The sequence below is a fragment of the Pristiophorus japonicus genome, chromosome 12, assembly GCF_044704955.1.
Source record: "Pristiophorus japonicus isolate sPriJap1 chromosome 12, sPriJap1.hap1, whole genome shotgun sequence".
Classification (NCBI taxonomy): Eukaryota; Metazoa; Chordata; class Chondrichthyes; family Pristiophoridae; genus Pristiophorus; species Pristiophorus japonicus.
The window spans coordinates 72,223,311-72,238,921 of NC_091988.1; the positions used below are offsets into that span (position 1 = coordinate 72,223,311).

The following is a 15,611-nucleotide window of genomic DNA, read 5'->3' on the forward strand; positions in this document are numbered from 1 at the left end:
CAGCAATGAGTTTGATGATTTGAGCTCCAAAAAAGGTGCAATAGTCATGTTGCACTCCTACCCTTTCTTCCCAACCAACCTAAAAGGGGACCAGAAACTCGAGCATTAAAAAACAGCAAGGTGAAAAGCAAAAAAAATGGAAGGCATTGTCACAAAGTGGAAAGGCTCACGGTCCAATTCTGTCCTCCCTCAGGATGTTTGTATGATTCAGAGTGGACAGATTGATAATTCTGTTCAAAGCCTCAAGGAGCTTGGATAGTTAAACAACCACTTGTAATTTAGCTACAATTAGGCAAGCTCTCCCAGATGTGACAAGGACAGTGGTATGGGAAGAGGCAAGATAAAAACATTTAAAAGGAATTAGCAATAAAGATAGGGAAATCATGCCTTCAGAGAACAGCACAAACTAGTTACTGCAAGGAAGATTGTTGAATTTCACAAGTTAATCAGACATTTGAGCATAGCTGTAAAGGTGACCATGTAAAGGATTAAGTTCTTATGCTTTGCGTTCCACTCAAGGTACTACAGAAAAGCTTGGATGACCACCAAATAAGGCAATTCTGCAGGATTGCTTGGTAAGGATCACTCAATCTCTTCCACCCCTTTCCTATGCCTCAAGCTGTGCTGAGGTGAATATCCCAACTCTGGTGCAGGCTAGAACTAGCCCTGTACTAGTTTCACAGTTGCAACAAATGGTAGAAATGAGCAGGCAGAGTACTGTGGATGGTACCTGTTTAAGTGCATTCCGTGCAATTGTTTGAAAAGCCTGTTCCACATTGATTGCCTCCTTTGCACTGGTTTCAAAGTACGGGATGTTATTTTTGCTCTGACACCATGCCTGTGCCCGTTTTGTGGTGACCTGGAAGGAGGGAGAGAGAGAAGACACATTAACAGCAAACATATGCAGTAGGAAAAGAAACATGTTTCTATAGTACCATTGCTCAGTGCAGGCATGACTGGAGGGTTGGAGACTCAATCTCTACACTGCCATGGGGTTTTTAAACATTTCTTGCGACGTAGGCTTGCCTGAGGCGTCCATATTTATTGCCCTAGTTGCCCCAAGGTGATCGGAGGGCCTTCTCCAATCATGGCAGCCCTTGTGGTATTGGGGATTCCAGGATTTGGACCCACAAGGAAGAAATGTCAATATATATCCAGATCAGGATAGTGTGCAATTAGATAGGGAGGGATGGACTTGGGGGGGGAAGTGATAGTGTTACCAAATTGCTAATCTTATTAGTGGGATACCAGGCAGAGAGAGATGCTGTTACATTAAGGTCAAGTTGCTACAGTACATCCTGCAGCCAGTGGTGGAGGTGTGAATGAAGTGCACAGATACCCAGGAGTGTGTTCCACCACACTCTTGACTTGAACAGTGTAGATGGAGGAGGCCTTGAGTCAGGGGGTGAACCACTGGTCAGTACCCAGCCTCTGCCCTGTTGTGGTTGGTCCAGTTCAGCTTCTCAATGCTGGCTCATGTCAATGGCAGTGGTTTGGGAGGAGGGGGCAGGGGGAATCTGGTGAGGTTGCCATTGATGGTCAGGGGGAAGATGGCTGGGCTCTCATTTGAGGGGGTTCATAATCTGGCACAAATGTTAGTCACAGTCCAACATTTTTCCAATTTCACAGTATGGTTGTATACCTGCTGAACTAGTAATCCAGATAATCCAAATCCCACCATGGCAGTTTAAGAATTTTAATGATCTAAAAAAAATTTGGCATCAGTAAGTGACTATGAAGCTGTCAGATTGACATTAGTGAACCAGTTAGGTTTTTAATGTCCTTTTTGGAAAAGGAAACCTGCTGACCTTACTTGGTCTGGGGCTGTGTGACTAGTCCCACACCCAATGTGGCCTGGCAAGCTATTCCGTTGTCAGGACAATTAGGGATCAGCACCAATAGCCCAAGAATGAATTTTTTTAAAAGTTCATTGGCAGGGAAGGAAGGAGAGGGGTGAAAGAATCATTGCACTAAAAACACACTTTGTAAGCAACGAGGAGAAATTCTCTACAGGTCACTTGAGAATCTGCTGTGTGGCATAGTGTCCTGCAACCACTCGAGATGGTAACAAGCTGAGCACTAGGACACAATATAGCAAAGGGACAAAGCTTAACTAGCCTAGTGAACAATGTACTATACATAACATTCACATCGAAAGGGACTACACATACTTGTCTGTTTTCCAAGTCTATCTTGTTTCCAAGGACAACAAATGGAAAGTTTTCTGGATCCCGCGGACTAGCTTGAATGAGAAACTCATCCCTCCAGCTATCGAGGGTTTTGAATGTGTTGGGTGCCGTTACATCAAAGACCAGCACACAGCAGTCAGCTCCTCTGTAGAACGCCACTCCCAGTGACTGAAACCGCTCCTGTCCTGCTGTATCCCAGATCTGAAGAAAAGAACCACAAGGTTTAAAATCCCATCAAAGTTCAAAGCCTTTGGATCTGGAGAGGAGCCCAGCAACACTACACAATTATAAAATCAATGCCTAGTCTACTTTGAGGCATTTCCAAGAGATAACCTAGGATAAATGGCTTTGACGATCTTCCCACATGGTTAAGACACAATCTAAACTTAACTGGAAGAATTACACATCTAAAATTAGGAAAATGAAGCTATATTTTAAACTAACATTTAGTTAAAGTTTAAGCTTAAATATATCAAAAAAGGTATAAAGGGCAAAATACTAAATCAAGATTGGATTCATACACAATGTTTGGTCAAGACTCAGGATTAAAGAGTTGTTGGTATTAATTAAAGTCACAAAACATCTGTAAACCTGCAAGGGAGCCTACAAGTAGGATGAGGACTAGAGCACAACAAAGGAAGGCCAGGAGCTGGATGGCAGAGTGCCCACTTCTCAGATGGAGATTTTAAACTGCTCAGGCTCCCCCACTAATCAAAGGATGCCTGCCAGTTGGAGCTATGGCAGTTTTGAGCTACAGTAGAATGGCTTGCTTTGACTAGAAACAGGTGCAGCACTAGGGCAAGAAAAAAAGTGGCAAATCAACTGGGGCAGCAGCAGTCACTCTCCTGGTCAAAGGGGTTTCATTGGAGCTTCCAAGATCATTTTCAGCATTCAACATCCATCAAATTTGCAATCAGTTTAAGCTGTATGTGCACTCAAGCTCTAGAAGGCTTTGTGCAAAGAAAATTAAAAGCAGTGTGTTTACTTTTATCAGCTCCCCGAAACAAGTCCCTATAAAAATGAGACCAGGAATGAGGAATTTGATTAGCATTACCTGCATCGTCACCAATCGGTCGTCAACCATCACCTCCTTTGTTAGAAAGTCTGCCCCTATTGTTGCCTTGTACTGGTTACTGAACTTCTTGTTTACATACTGGTTCATCAGGGAGGTCTTCCCTACCCTGAAAAAGCAAAATAGGTTTGGTAAGCAAGGTGTGGCATTGCAATTTCACAAGACAGACAATTTGCCTTAAATCAGTTATAGTAATGCAAATACTACCTGGAATGTATTGAAATAGGTACAGTTTACAGTATGACTGCCCTTTCACACCCAATTTATACCTAGAGTAGAGGGCTCTGGCTACAAGTTGGCCTACTAGCATTCAATTTCCCAGATTTACACCAACTGACTGACACTGGTACTCACTCAGCATGGCACTGAGGGTCAGCCTAGATTTATGTGCTCTAGTCCCTGGAGTGGGACTTGAACCCACAACCTTCTGACTCAGGCAAGAGTGCTACCCACTGAGCTACAGCTGACTACATGAACAGATTAACAGGAGTGGGGGGGGGGGTGGGGCAGAAGAGAAAGGCAGAAAAGGAAAAACAAAAATACTACTTTCAAATATTACTGATTTTGAAGGTGGGGAGGGAGATAGCAAGTAAAATGGGTTAGGAGAGAATGAAAGAGCAGGAGTGCTGTGCAGGAAATTGCCACAAGCAGTTTGCACAATGTGAAATCTGCACATTTAGTGAAGGTACAAAGTGGTTTTGCAGGATCAGGACCTTTTGAAGTGGGGATGTGAAACTAGCAATATTTATCTCAACGACTTAGTATCACAATGGCCTTCTCCCTCAACGAATGGACACTGGGGTTTTTAAATAGAAGCAGTTTGGCTTTCTATACATGAGCCTAAAAAAGCACACGTGTCTTGGTCTTCTGCAAAGTCACCAGGTGGAAGGGGTTAGAGGCCAGAGTCAATTGGAGCTGGGTGAACAGACCCAATTCTATCCTGATTTTGAAGACATTCATTGCCCTGATTTCAGGATTTATGCTCAAAGCTAAATGTAAATGCCACAATTTAAGGCAAGCTGGCTGCACCAAAGGTGTGTCACTGGTGGAGAAGCAAAGACAAAAAATGGGATCTACTTTCACCTTTAGCTTTATTTCTCCTCAAGCCTGTGCCACAAACCCCCACCTAGGTTTGAACAACCAGAGCTCCTGTGGTCCAAAAAGCTAATTGTTGGGGTTGCCATCTTTACAGGTGATGGAATAAATTTAAATTCAGTCATCAGATTCCAGTATTGAGTGGCATTTGAGTGACCTGCAATTCATTCCATTTTTCTATAAAAATTGGTGTTAGCCCTGCTGCAGTTCAAGGACAGAATTCCAGGCAACAGTTGAGGAACAAGCACAATTTTTTAACATTTATTCACAGGATGTGGGTGTCACTGGCAAGGCCAGTATTTATTGCTCATCCTCAATTGCCCTAGAGCTGGTGGTGAGCCACATTGAATACAATGAAGTGGCTTGCTCGGCCATTTCACAGGGCAGTTAAGAGTAGAGTGCTGTGGGATCTGGAGTCACATGTAGGCCAGACCAGTAAGGACAGCAGCTTTCCTTCCCTAAAAAAGGATTAGTGAACCAGATGGGTTTTTAACAACAATCCGATAGTTTCAAGATCACCATTACTGATAACACAGGTTACACCACCATTGCTCAGCCAATGGCAGCTTGTCACAGAGTATCCCACCACCCCCAAAACTAGGGTGACACTCAGTATGGAATACTTCAGGCAAGAGGTCCTCCTGCACTGGCTCAGGTGGATGTTAAAAGATCCCACAGCATAGCTCAAAGAAAAGCACAAAGTGGTCCTGGTATCCTGGCTAATATCCCGATTAATTGGAGGGCAATATGCTGGTGCATAGACTGGTGTTCACCTATACAAGTCACTGCACAATGGTGCTACATAAATTTTTACCAGGTGTAGTCACAGTATCAGTTAGAGCTAGGATCACTATGGCAATGGTCAACTTCAGTGTTAAAGATGTGAGATTTCACACAAATTGGCATTTATCCATATTCTCTCCCCACCCTTAAAATTGAAAACAAGTCAACTGCCTTTGTTATAGCAACCCAATGACATCACAATACACCAAACAGGGACTGATACTAGCCTGAAAACAAAATGGATCAGGTTTCCAAATTAAATTCAATTTTGCCTTGTACAAAAACAGTTGCTGTTTTTCCACAACCATACCACCTTAAGGTAGGTTGCAACATGGAGATTAGGCTGGAGTTTAGACCAGCACAAGACTCGGGGGGGGGGGGAGGGGGGCAGGGAAGAAGGAGAGAAGAAAAAACAATCCATTGCTGCACTGTAATTTGAGTTTTATTATGCACCACTTGTTTTGCTGGCTTTGAAGGCATGACGTCAGATTTGATGTGCAGGCTGCAGCTCTGGTTACAGCCACGAGTAAACCACCATGGCAATGCCTTGCCCTCAATCTGTGGCTTTCTACACACCATGCAACTGCACAAACCGCTCAAACCTTGTGTTTCGCTGTCATACATTCTGGGGGAACCAGTGAGCTTTCTTGATCTTCCAGCAGCTAATATTGCACAGGCTCCTAAAGCTGCAGCCAGACAATGCTCAGCTCGGCAGTGGAAAAATGAAGCAATCCAACAAATTTAAAATTTTAATTTTAATGAGCCTAGAGGGTTGTGCTATAAAACCCAGCACTAGAGGCTTTCATCAGAAGCTTCCCTTCATTGTGACCATATTGAACAACTAAAACCCATCATAGACTAATCACAGTAAAAGCACTGCTCTGGCCAATTCCCCTCAACCACCACCAGAAACAGACCAACTAGTCACATGTTGTGACCGGTGTGTTTACCAACTAAACTCAACAATTGTACTCAAAGTTTAATATAAATCCAAGTGTCGTGCTCCCACCACCCTTCCCTCCAGCAAGGAGTCACTGGCTAGCCTAGAGTAGCATTTCACCAGCTCTCCTTAAGCCCAGAGGCCATTCCAGTGCCATTATTGCAATAGAAAAGAAAGCTATCCAGACCAGGGATCAAGACTGGGATGTTCCTGGCCTGTACGACAGTGGGATGCACCATTTTAATTCCAGGTTTTTCTATTGGCAGAGTCAAAGGAATTATATAAAAAAGGGAGAATTGTGATCTGGAATGCATTGCCTGAAAGGGCAGTGGAAGCAGATTCAATAGCAACTTCAAAAAGGGAATTGAATACTAAAGGAAAAATAATTGCAGGGCTATGGGGAAAGGAGAGTGGAAATAATTGGACAGCTCTTTCAGAGCTAGCACAGGCACGATGGGCCGAATGGCCACCTCCTCTGATCACTGGAACCGACACCAAGTGGTAACCACCACAGACTAGATAAAAGTTTCTTCAATCTCTATAGCACCCAGACTACATACATTTCACACAAGCCATCCTTCAAGTCAGTGCCATATGATGGGAGTGGTGTAACCTCACCCACTGGAAGTGCAAAAACCCAACCCTTCTCAATCTGGGATGGATTCAAACCTGAGCCTTAGACAAAACAGCAGATCCCAGACTGCAATCTTGCTTCTCAAAAAACAGCCTGTGCAAAGGCAGACAGAGGCTAGTCAGCACATGCTCAGCCCCAAGCAGTAAAAGGAATAACTGAACAGGAAGGGTAGGGGATTAATTTAATGCAAGTGAAACTTACAGCAGAGAAGTGAAGAGATCCAGCAGTTAAATTAGGAAACTACAAAAATAGGAAGCAGAGAGCATTTGCAACCAGACAGAGCAGTTGGTTTGGTGCCAGTTGAGAAAATCAATCTGTAAAATTCCTGAACATTTAAAAATGCATCAAGTGACAGTACAGATACATTAAAGGGCAGTCATATTTACCCAATTTAACTGAAGTGACTGTCTGATAAAGGGAATGCAGCAGATTCAGGGATAGTGGTCAATATGAAACATTTGTGCAAGTTAAGAAATAATGGGAGGAGGAGTCAAACCATTTGGCCACTCAAGCCTGATCAGTTTAAGATCATAGCTGATCTGATCTTCAGCTCAGCTTCCCTGCCCACTCCCCATAACCTTCCACTCATTCAAAAATCTCTCCACCTTAAATATATTCAATGACCTAGCCTCCACAGCTCTTGGGTAGTTCATGACCCTTGAGGGGCAATTCCTCATTTATTTTAAATGGGCAACCTCTTAAATAATGTCCTAGTTCTAGATGCCACCATGAGTGGAAACATCCTCTGCATCTACCTTTGAGCCCCTCAGTATTTTATGTTTCATATCACTTCATTCTTCTAAACACCAATGAGTATAGGCCCAAGTTGCTCAACCTTCAAGTCAATCCCCTTATTTCAGGAATCAATCTTGTGAACCTTCTCTGAACAGCTTCCAGTGCAAGTATATCACTCCTTAGATAAAGGGACCAAAAACTATGCAGTACTCCAGGTGTGGTCTTACCAATAACCTGTAGTTGTAGGACTTCCCTGCTTTTATACTGTATCCCCTTGCAATAAAGGCCAACATTCTATTTGCATTCCTGATTACTTGCTGTACCTGCATACTAACTCATGCAAAAGGACCCCTGGTCCCTCTGTACTGCAGCATTTTGTAATCTCCATTGAAACAATTTGCTTTATTTTTCCTACCAAAATGGATAACCACACTTTCCCCACATTATACTCCATCTGCCAAATTTTTGCCCACTTAGCCATTCTAGAACCCTTTGCAGATTCTGTGTGTCCTCCTCAACTTGCTTTCCCACCCATCTTTTTATCAGCAAACCTAGCTACATTACACTCAGTCCCATCAAAGTCATTTAGATTGTAAACAGTCGAGAACAGATCCCTGTGGCACCCCATTAGTTAGATGGCAACCTAAAAATGACCCATTTATCCCAACTCCAAGTTAGCCAATCTGCTATCCAACTATATTACCCCAACTCAGTGCGCTCTGATCTTGTGCAGTAACCTTTTATGTGGTATCTTATTGAATGCCTTCTGGAAATCCAAATACACCTTATCCACCCTGCTCATTACATCCTCCAAAAACTCCAGTAAATTTGTCAAACATGATTTCCTTCATAAAACCATGCTGACTCTGCTTGACTATTAGGAAAATGTCCTGCTACTGCTTCCTTAAGACACCAGCATTTTCCCCAATGACATGTTAGGCTAACTGGTCTATAGTTTCCTGCCTCCTTCCTTCAATAGGAGTGAGTGTTACATTTGCAGTTTTCCAATCTGCTGGGACCTCTCCAGACTCTGGGGAATTTTGGTAGATTGCATCCACTTTTAAGACCCGAGGATGCAAGCAATCAGGTCCAGGGGACTTGTCCACCTTTAGTCCCATTTTACTGAGTACTACTATTTTTTTTTTAAAAAAAGATTGAGATTGTATTAAGTTCCCCCTCTTTATAGCCCCCTTGATTTTTATTGGGATGTTTAAGTGTCCTTTACTGTGAAGACCAATACAAAATAAATTGTTCAAAGTCCCTGCCATTTTCCTGTTCCCATTATGAATTCCCAGTCTCTTCTGCTAAAGGACCAATGTTTACTTTAACTACTCTTCCTTTTTATATGCACCTGTAGAAGTGCTTGCTCTTTTTCCTTGCTAGTTTACTCAATCCATCTTGGAGTTGTCCAATGCAGTTTTTAAAAATTCAATCCTCTGACCTCCCACTAATCTTGGCAACATTGTTTCATTGTTTTCAATTTGATACCATCCTTTACTTCCTGAGTTAGCCACAGATTCTCAGTCTTGCCTTCTAACTGGAATATATTTGTAGTTATGAAATCTCCTTAAATGTCTGCCACTGCTTAACTGTCTTAGATTTCTATTTTCCATGTCCACTTTAGCCAACTCTGCCTTCATATCTTTGTAATCGCCTTTATTTAATATCAGGTTTGAGACCCAACTCTCACCCGCCAACTGAATTTGAAACTCAACCAAGCTATGATCACTCTTTCCTAGAGGATAATAACTTATAGAACACCTTTAATGTAGCAAAACATCCCAAGGCACTGAACAGTGTTACACTCGTGTTAAATTTGACACCAAGCCACAAAAGAAATTAAGGCAGATGACCAAAAGCTTGTTAGAGTTGGGTTTGAAGGAGCAGCTTAAAAAAAGATGGGGGGTAGAGGGGGTTTAAGGAAGCGTTCAAGGTTAGGGCCCCAAACAGCTGAAGGTACAGCCACCGATAGTTAAAGCAATTATAATGAGGGATGTTCAAGAGGCCAGAATTTGAGTGCAGACATCTCAGGATCCTTTACTATGAGATCAATCTTGTCATTACACAGTACCAGATCCAAGATTGCCTGCTCCCCAGTTGGTTCCACAATGTACTGATAAAGGAAATCATCCTGGAAACAAACTCAAGACTACCTTGGCCAATTTGATTTGTCCAATGAATATGATTAAAATCACCCATGATTGTTGCCCTCCCTTATTTCTTGATTTATACTCTGTCCAACAATGTAGCTATTGTTAGGGGGTAACACCCAGTGACAACTTTATTTCTTATCTCCACCTAAAAAGATTCTACATCTTGATCTGAACCAATATCTCACTACTGCACTGATCTCATCCTTTATTAATGGAGCTACCCAACCTTTTCCTGTACAAATTGTCAAACGCCCCTGAATATTCAGTTTTCAGCCTTGGTCACCTTGCAACCACATCTAGTGGCCATCAGATCATACCCATTTATATCTGCCATCAACTCATCTATCTTGTTACAAATGTCACATGCATTTGGAAAAAGGGCTTTTAATTTTGTCTACCTTTCTTCCTACTTTGATATTTTTATTCAAGGTCTCTCCTGCTCACTGGTTATTACCCTGCTCTATTACCCTCCAACTTTTAAATTTCTGCTAACCCACCCCCACACTCTAACTAGTTTAGCTTAAAGCCCTCCTAAAATGAAAATTGGTTGACTAGCAGATTTTGGGCAAATGGATTAGCCTGGGTGGGAAATGGTGCACTCCACAGCTGATGAGGTTTGACAAGCAGTGAAGAGGATGGCAGGAGACATCAGAAAGACAGGTTAGCAGAATGACAAAACTTGCCCACATTTCTAACAAATTTTGAACAAAAATGCATGCAATGGAAAGATGAAGCGACACCAGACAATTCAAATACATAAAAAGCCACAAGAAGCCAGGAGCACAGAGTACAAGAGTCAAATGACACATTTACACCACCACAGTCTGGTAACAGTTGAAGTGCTTCAGATGCCCCATTTGTAAAGAGAGCATATAGTCTAAATGCAACTGGATAATACCAAAGTTTTAAAAAGGAAATTATACTGGGACTATTTCCACTGGGAGCAAAGTAGATTAAAGTTTTTAATAAAAGTGAGGGGGTTGCAATAGGGTGAATGAGGAAAGACATGTGCTTGGGGAGTTAAGTGTGAAAAGGTCAATTTAAAAAAGTCTACACTGAATTATTTTGATGCAGCAAGTTGATGCTTTGCCACAGGGAGTGGTTGGGGCAGAGATCAATGCACCCGAGAGAAAATGGGACAAATATTTGAATCAAAGATACAGGGCTATGGGGACAGCATGGAGGTGGATTAGTTTTGGATTGCTTTAACAAGTATTTATATAGCATCTTTAAAGTAGTGAAACATCCCAAGGCTAGTGATTTACCTGCTGTTTTCACTTCACATTGAAAGTTTAATAAACTGCTAGAAATGTCTGAACACTAATAGAGTTTAAATAGAAAATCAGGCTATGATATATAGCTAACAGAGTACACAGCTACAGAGGCCATACTAGGCTTAATGTACTGAGCAGAACATAGTATGCCCAGAAAAGCCACACAGGCACTAGACAGGTGCAGAGAGCAAGGCAGCTCTGAAAGATAGTGTAGACAAGTTAGGAGCAATGATTGGACCCAGTGATTGGGAAACTTGGAGGTATAAATGGCAGATTTAGTATGAATATGGAGGATTTTTTATTGAAGGGAAATGGCAAACCCTTCCTTTCAGTAATGGTTGGAATAAGCACCAACTTGAAGCCAAACCACCATTGAAACCAGCTGTACACAATTCAGATCACCTAAAATTGCCGACAGTAAATCAGTGCAAGATACTAACAATATCAAAGGACAAACATCTTTTCCCCTTATACATTGGTAAATCTCCAATTTAATTCTCATTCATGTCTATGGTTTAAGGATGCCTCAAGTGGAGTCTTGTATAGATGCCAAACTAGCTCGTCTTTGAAATGAGACCCAAGATCAAATCAATAGTTCAATACTCATCCAGCATCACAGGTGAAGCCAGACAGATCAACTACCACCACATGGTTAAGCACAGATAATTACAATTACTTAGTTCTTAAGAATCAGCCTTAACTGGGTTTAACAGTATTATACCTATAGAACCATATGATCAATTCAGCCCATTGTACCTGTGCTGGCTTTTTGAAAGATCTATCCAATTAGTCCTACTCCCCCATAGCAAATTTTTCCCTTAAGTATTTATCCAACTCCCTTTTGAAAATTATTGAGTCTGCCTCCACCACCCTCAGGCAGTGTATACTAGATCACAATTTGGTGCAAGTGTTTTTCCTCCTCATGTCACCTAGAGTTCTTTTGCAAATCAGGGTTAGTATTAAAGCCAAGGAAGTGGCATACAAGTTGGCCAGAAATAGCAGCAAACCCAGGGATTGGGAGAAATTTAGAACTCAGCAGAGGCAGACAAAGGATTTGATTAGGGCAGGGAAAATAGAGTACAAGAAGCAGCTTGCAGGGAACATTAAGACAGATTGCAAAAGTTTATAGATATGTAAAGAGAAAAAGGTTAGGTAAAGACAAAAATAGGTCCCCTGCAGTCAGAATCAGGGGAAGTCACAATGGGGAGCAAAGAAATGGCAGGCCAATTGAACAAGTACTTTGGTTCGGTATTCACTAAGGAGGACACAAACAACCTTCCGGATATAAAAGGGGTTAGAGGGTCTAGTAAGGAGGAGGAACTGAGGGAAATCCTTATTCATCAGGAAATTGTGTTGGGGAAATTGATGGGATTGAAGGCCGATAAATCCCCAGGGCCTGATGGACTGCATCCCAGAGTACTTGAGGTGGCCTTGGAAATAGCAGATGCATTGACAGTCATTTTCCAACATTCCACTGACTCTGGATCAGTTCTTATCGAGTGGAGGGTAGCCAATGTAACCCCACTTTAAAAAAGGAGGGAGAGAAAAAACAGGGAATTATATACCGGTCAGCCTGACCTCAGTAGTGGGTAAAATGATGGAATCAATTATTAAGGATGTCACAGCAGCACATTTGGAAAGAGGTGACATGATAGGTCCAACTCAACATGGATTTGTGAAAGGGAAATCATGCTCGACAAATCTTCTGGAATTTTGTGAGGATGCTTCCAGTAGAGTGGACAAGGGAGAACCAGTTGATGTGGTGTATTTGGACTTTCAGAAGGCTTTTGACAAGGTCCCACACGAGATTAATGTGCAAAGTTAAAGCACATGGGATTGGGGGGTAGTGTGCTGACATGGATTGAGAACTGGTTGTCAGACAGGAAGCAAAGAGTAGGGATAAATGGGTATTTTTCAGAATGGCAGGCAGTGACTAGTGGGGTACTGCAAGGTTCTGTGCTGGGGCCCCAGCTGTTCACACTGTACATTAATGATTTAGACAAGGGGATTAAATGTAGTATCTCCAAATTTGCAGATGACACTAAGTTGGGTGGCAGTGTGAGCTGTGAGGAGGATGCTATGAGGCTGCAGAGTGACTTGGATAGGTTAGGAGAGTGGGCAAATGCATGGTAGATGAAGTATAATGTGGATAAATGTGAGGTTATCCACTTGTGGTAAAAACAGAAAGACAGACTATTATCTGAATGGTGACAGATTAGGAAAAGGGGAGGTGCAATGAGACCTGGGTGTCATGGTACATCAGTCATTGAAGGTTGGCATGCAGGTACAGCAGGCAGTTAAGAAAGCAAATGGCATGTTGGCCTTCATAACAAGGGGATTTGAGTACAGGGGCAGGGAGGTGTTGCTACAGTTGTACAGGGCCTTGGTGAGGCCATACCTGGAGTATTGTGTACAGTTTTGGTCTCTTAACCCGAGGAAGGACATTCTTGCTATTGAGGGAGTGCAGCGAAGGTTCACCAGACTGATTCCCAGGATGGCAGGACTGACCTATCAAGACTGGATCAACTGGGCTTGTATTCACTGGCGTTAAGAATGAGGGGACCTCAAACGTTTAAAATTCTGACGGTTTAGACAGGGTAGATGCAGGAAGAATGTTCCCAATGTTGGGGGAAGTTCAGAACCAGGGGTCACAGTCTGAGGATAAGAGGTAAGCCATTTAGGACCGAGATGAGGAGAAACTTCTTCAGAGTGGTGAACCTGTGGAATTCTCTACCAAAGTTGTTGAGGCCAATTCACTAAATATATTCAAAAAGGAGTTAGATGTAGTCCTTACTACTAGGGGGATCAAGGGGTATGGTGAGAAAGCAGGAATGGGGTACTGAAGTTGCATGTTCAGCCATGAACTCATTGAATGGCGGTGCAGGCTAGAAGGGCCGAATGGCCTACTCCTGCACCCATTTTCTATGTTTCTATGAATATCTTTCATGCATCATCTGATTACCAACCCTGCCAGTGGAAACAGTTTCTCCTTATTTACTCTATCAAAACCCCTTAACCTTCTCTGCTCCAAGGAGAACCACCGCAGCTTCTCTCCATATAACTATATTCCACGGCCAAGATTGTATGACAGCTTAACTAGTTTATATTCAATCCTGGTAAGTTTGTATTCCTATTACACTGAAATAGGGATTAAATAAAACGCAAGATATTAACAGCGATTAAATACAAGGCTTTACTTTTGTCCAATTACTCGGTGTCACTTTTTTTGCAGGATGTTTTCTATAGAACAGTTGAGGAAGCTTCTAATCATCTCGCTTCTCCAAATGAAAGGAAAGCATAGCTTTGTACTGTAAAATTCTACAAAGACAAGCTCACACACAGAAACCTTATTAACTATGGCATAAATCTTTGTGCTACTCAGTTGGGAAATGCACATGTCATTCATAGTTTTCAACAGGTGTTAATAAATTTGACCAAGACTTGATGCTACACTGGATAGGTAACAAGTATTTAGTATTAATTCATAACATAAGTAGGAGTAGGCCATTTGGCCCCTCGAGCCTGCTCCACCATTCAATATCATGGCTGATCTGATCTTGGCCTCAACTCCACTTCCCCCACCTGCTCTCCATAACCCTAGACTCCCTTATCCAAAAATCTCCCTCCACCTTAAATATATTCAATGACCCAGCCGCCACAGCTCTCTGGGGCAGAGAATGCCAAAGATTCACGACCGAGAGAAGAAATTCCTCCTCATTTCCATTTTAAATGAGTGACCCCTTATCTTGAAACTGCCCTCTAGTTCTAGATTCCATCATGAGGGGGAACATCCTCTGCATCTACCCTGTCCCCTCAATCTTATGTTTCAATAAGATAAACCTGAAGTTCCTACATTTAATTCATGTCAATCTGTGGAACAAACTTACAGCAACCTTTATAATTGCAGGTCATGTTCCTTGCTCAGAGAAGCCAGGTTCCCCAAAACCATGTAAATGGGAGTAGAACCAGCTATATCACAATGATGAGCATCTTGAACATGAAAGGTACTTCAAATCTGCACAAAAGATTAGAAGTCCTTAATAATTTTCCAGATTAAGTAGACATGGTAGGGTCTGGACATTATAGAATTGGTGTCTTTAATAATGAAATCCATTTGAAAAACCAAACTGGTTTGTCTTCAGGAAGCATTCTTCTATCAAATACATTGTCTTTGCAGTGGTTTATTTGTAGCCTTTTCTTCAGGAGCTTAAAGCAAACAAATGGTTTACAAGTTCAAGGGCCCATTTCAGTTACAAGGCAGATTTATTTACACACAGCATGTAATCTTTTCCTCCCAGCTTAAGATGTAAATCATGAAAACTTAGGACAGAATGGTCATTGGCATTTATATAGCACCTTTAATGTAATAAAACCTCCACATGGCCCTTTTCACAAGAGTTATAAAACAAAATTTGACAGCGAGCCACAGGAGGTTAGTGCAGATGACCAAAAGCTTGGTGAAACAGGTTGGTTCAGGAGCACCTCAAAAAAAAGAGAAGGAAAGGAGAGAGAGGTTTAGGGAGGGAATTCCAAAGCTTAAGAACTTGGTGACTGAAGGCACAGCCACCAATGGAGGAGAGATAATTAGGGATGCTCAAGAGGCTTGCATTAGAGGAGCACAAATATCTTGGAGATTAGAGATAGGGAGGGGCGAGGCCATGGAGGGATTTGAAATGGGTGAGAATTAAGAGGCATGACTTAACCAGTAGTCAATGCAAGTCAGTGAGCACAGGGGT

At 42.2% G+C, this 15,611-nt stretch overlaps 1 protein-coding gene across 1 annotated transcript in view; it reads right to left on the reverse strand.

Annotated features, from left to right (window-relative positions):
* Positions 1–15,611, reverse strand: part of LOC139277333 (ras-related protein Rab-7a) — a 40,165-nt gene that overhangs the window by 5,482 nt on the left and 19,072 nt on the right. The window contains exons 3-5 of the mRNA XM_070895659.1: positions 3,244–3,370; positions 2,172–2,390; positions 731–859 (exon numbers count right to left, since the gene is read on the reverse strand). Coding sequence (XP_070751760.1) covers positions 731–859; positions 2,172–2,390; positions 3,244–3,370 — 475 coding nt within the window. The remainder of the gene's footprint in view (positions 1–730; positions 860–2,171; positions 2,391–3,243; positions 3,371–15,611) is intronic.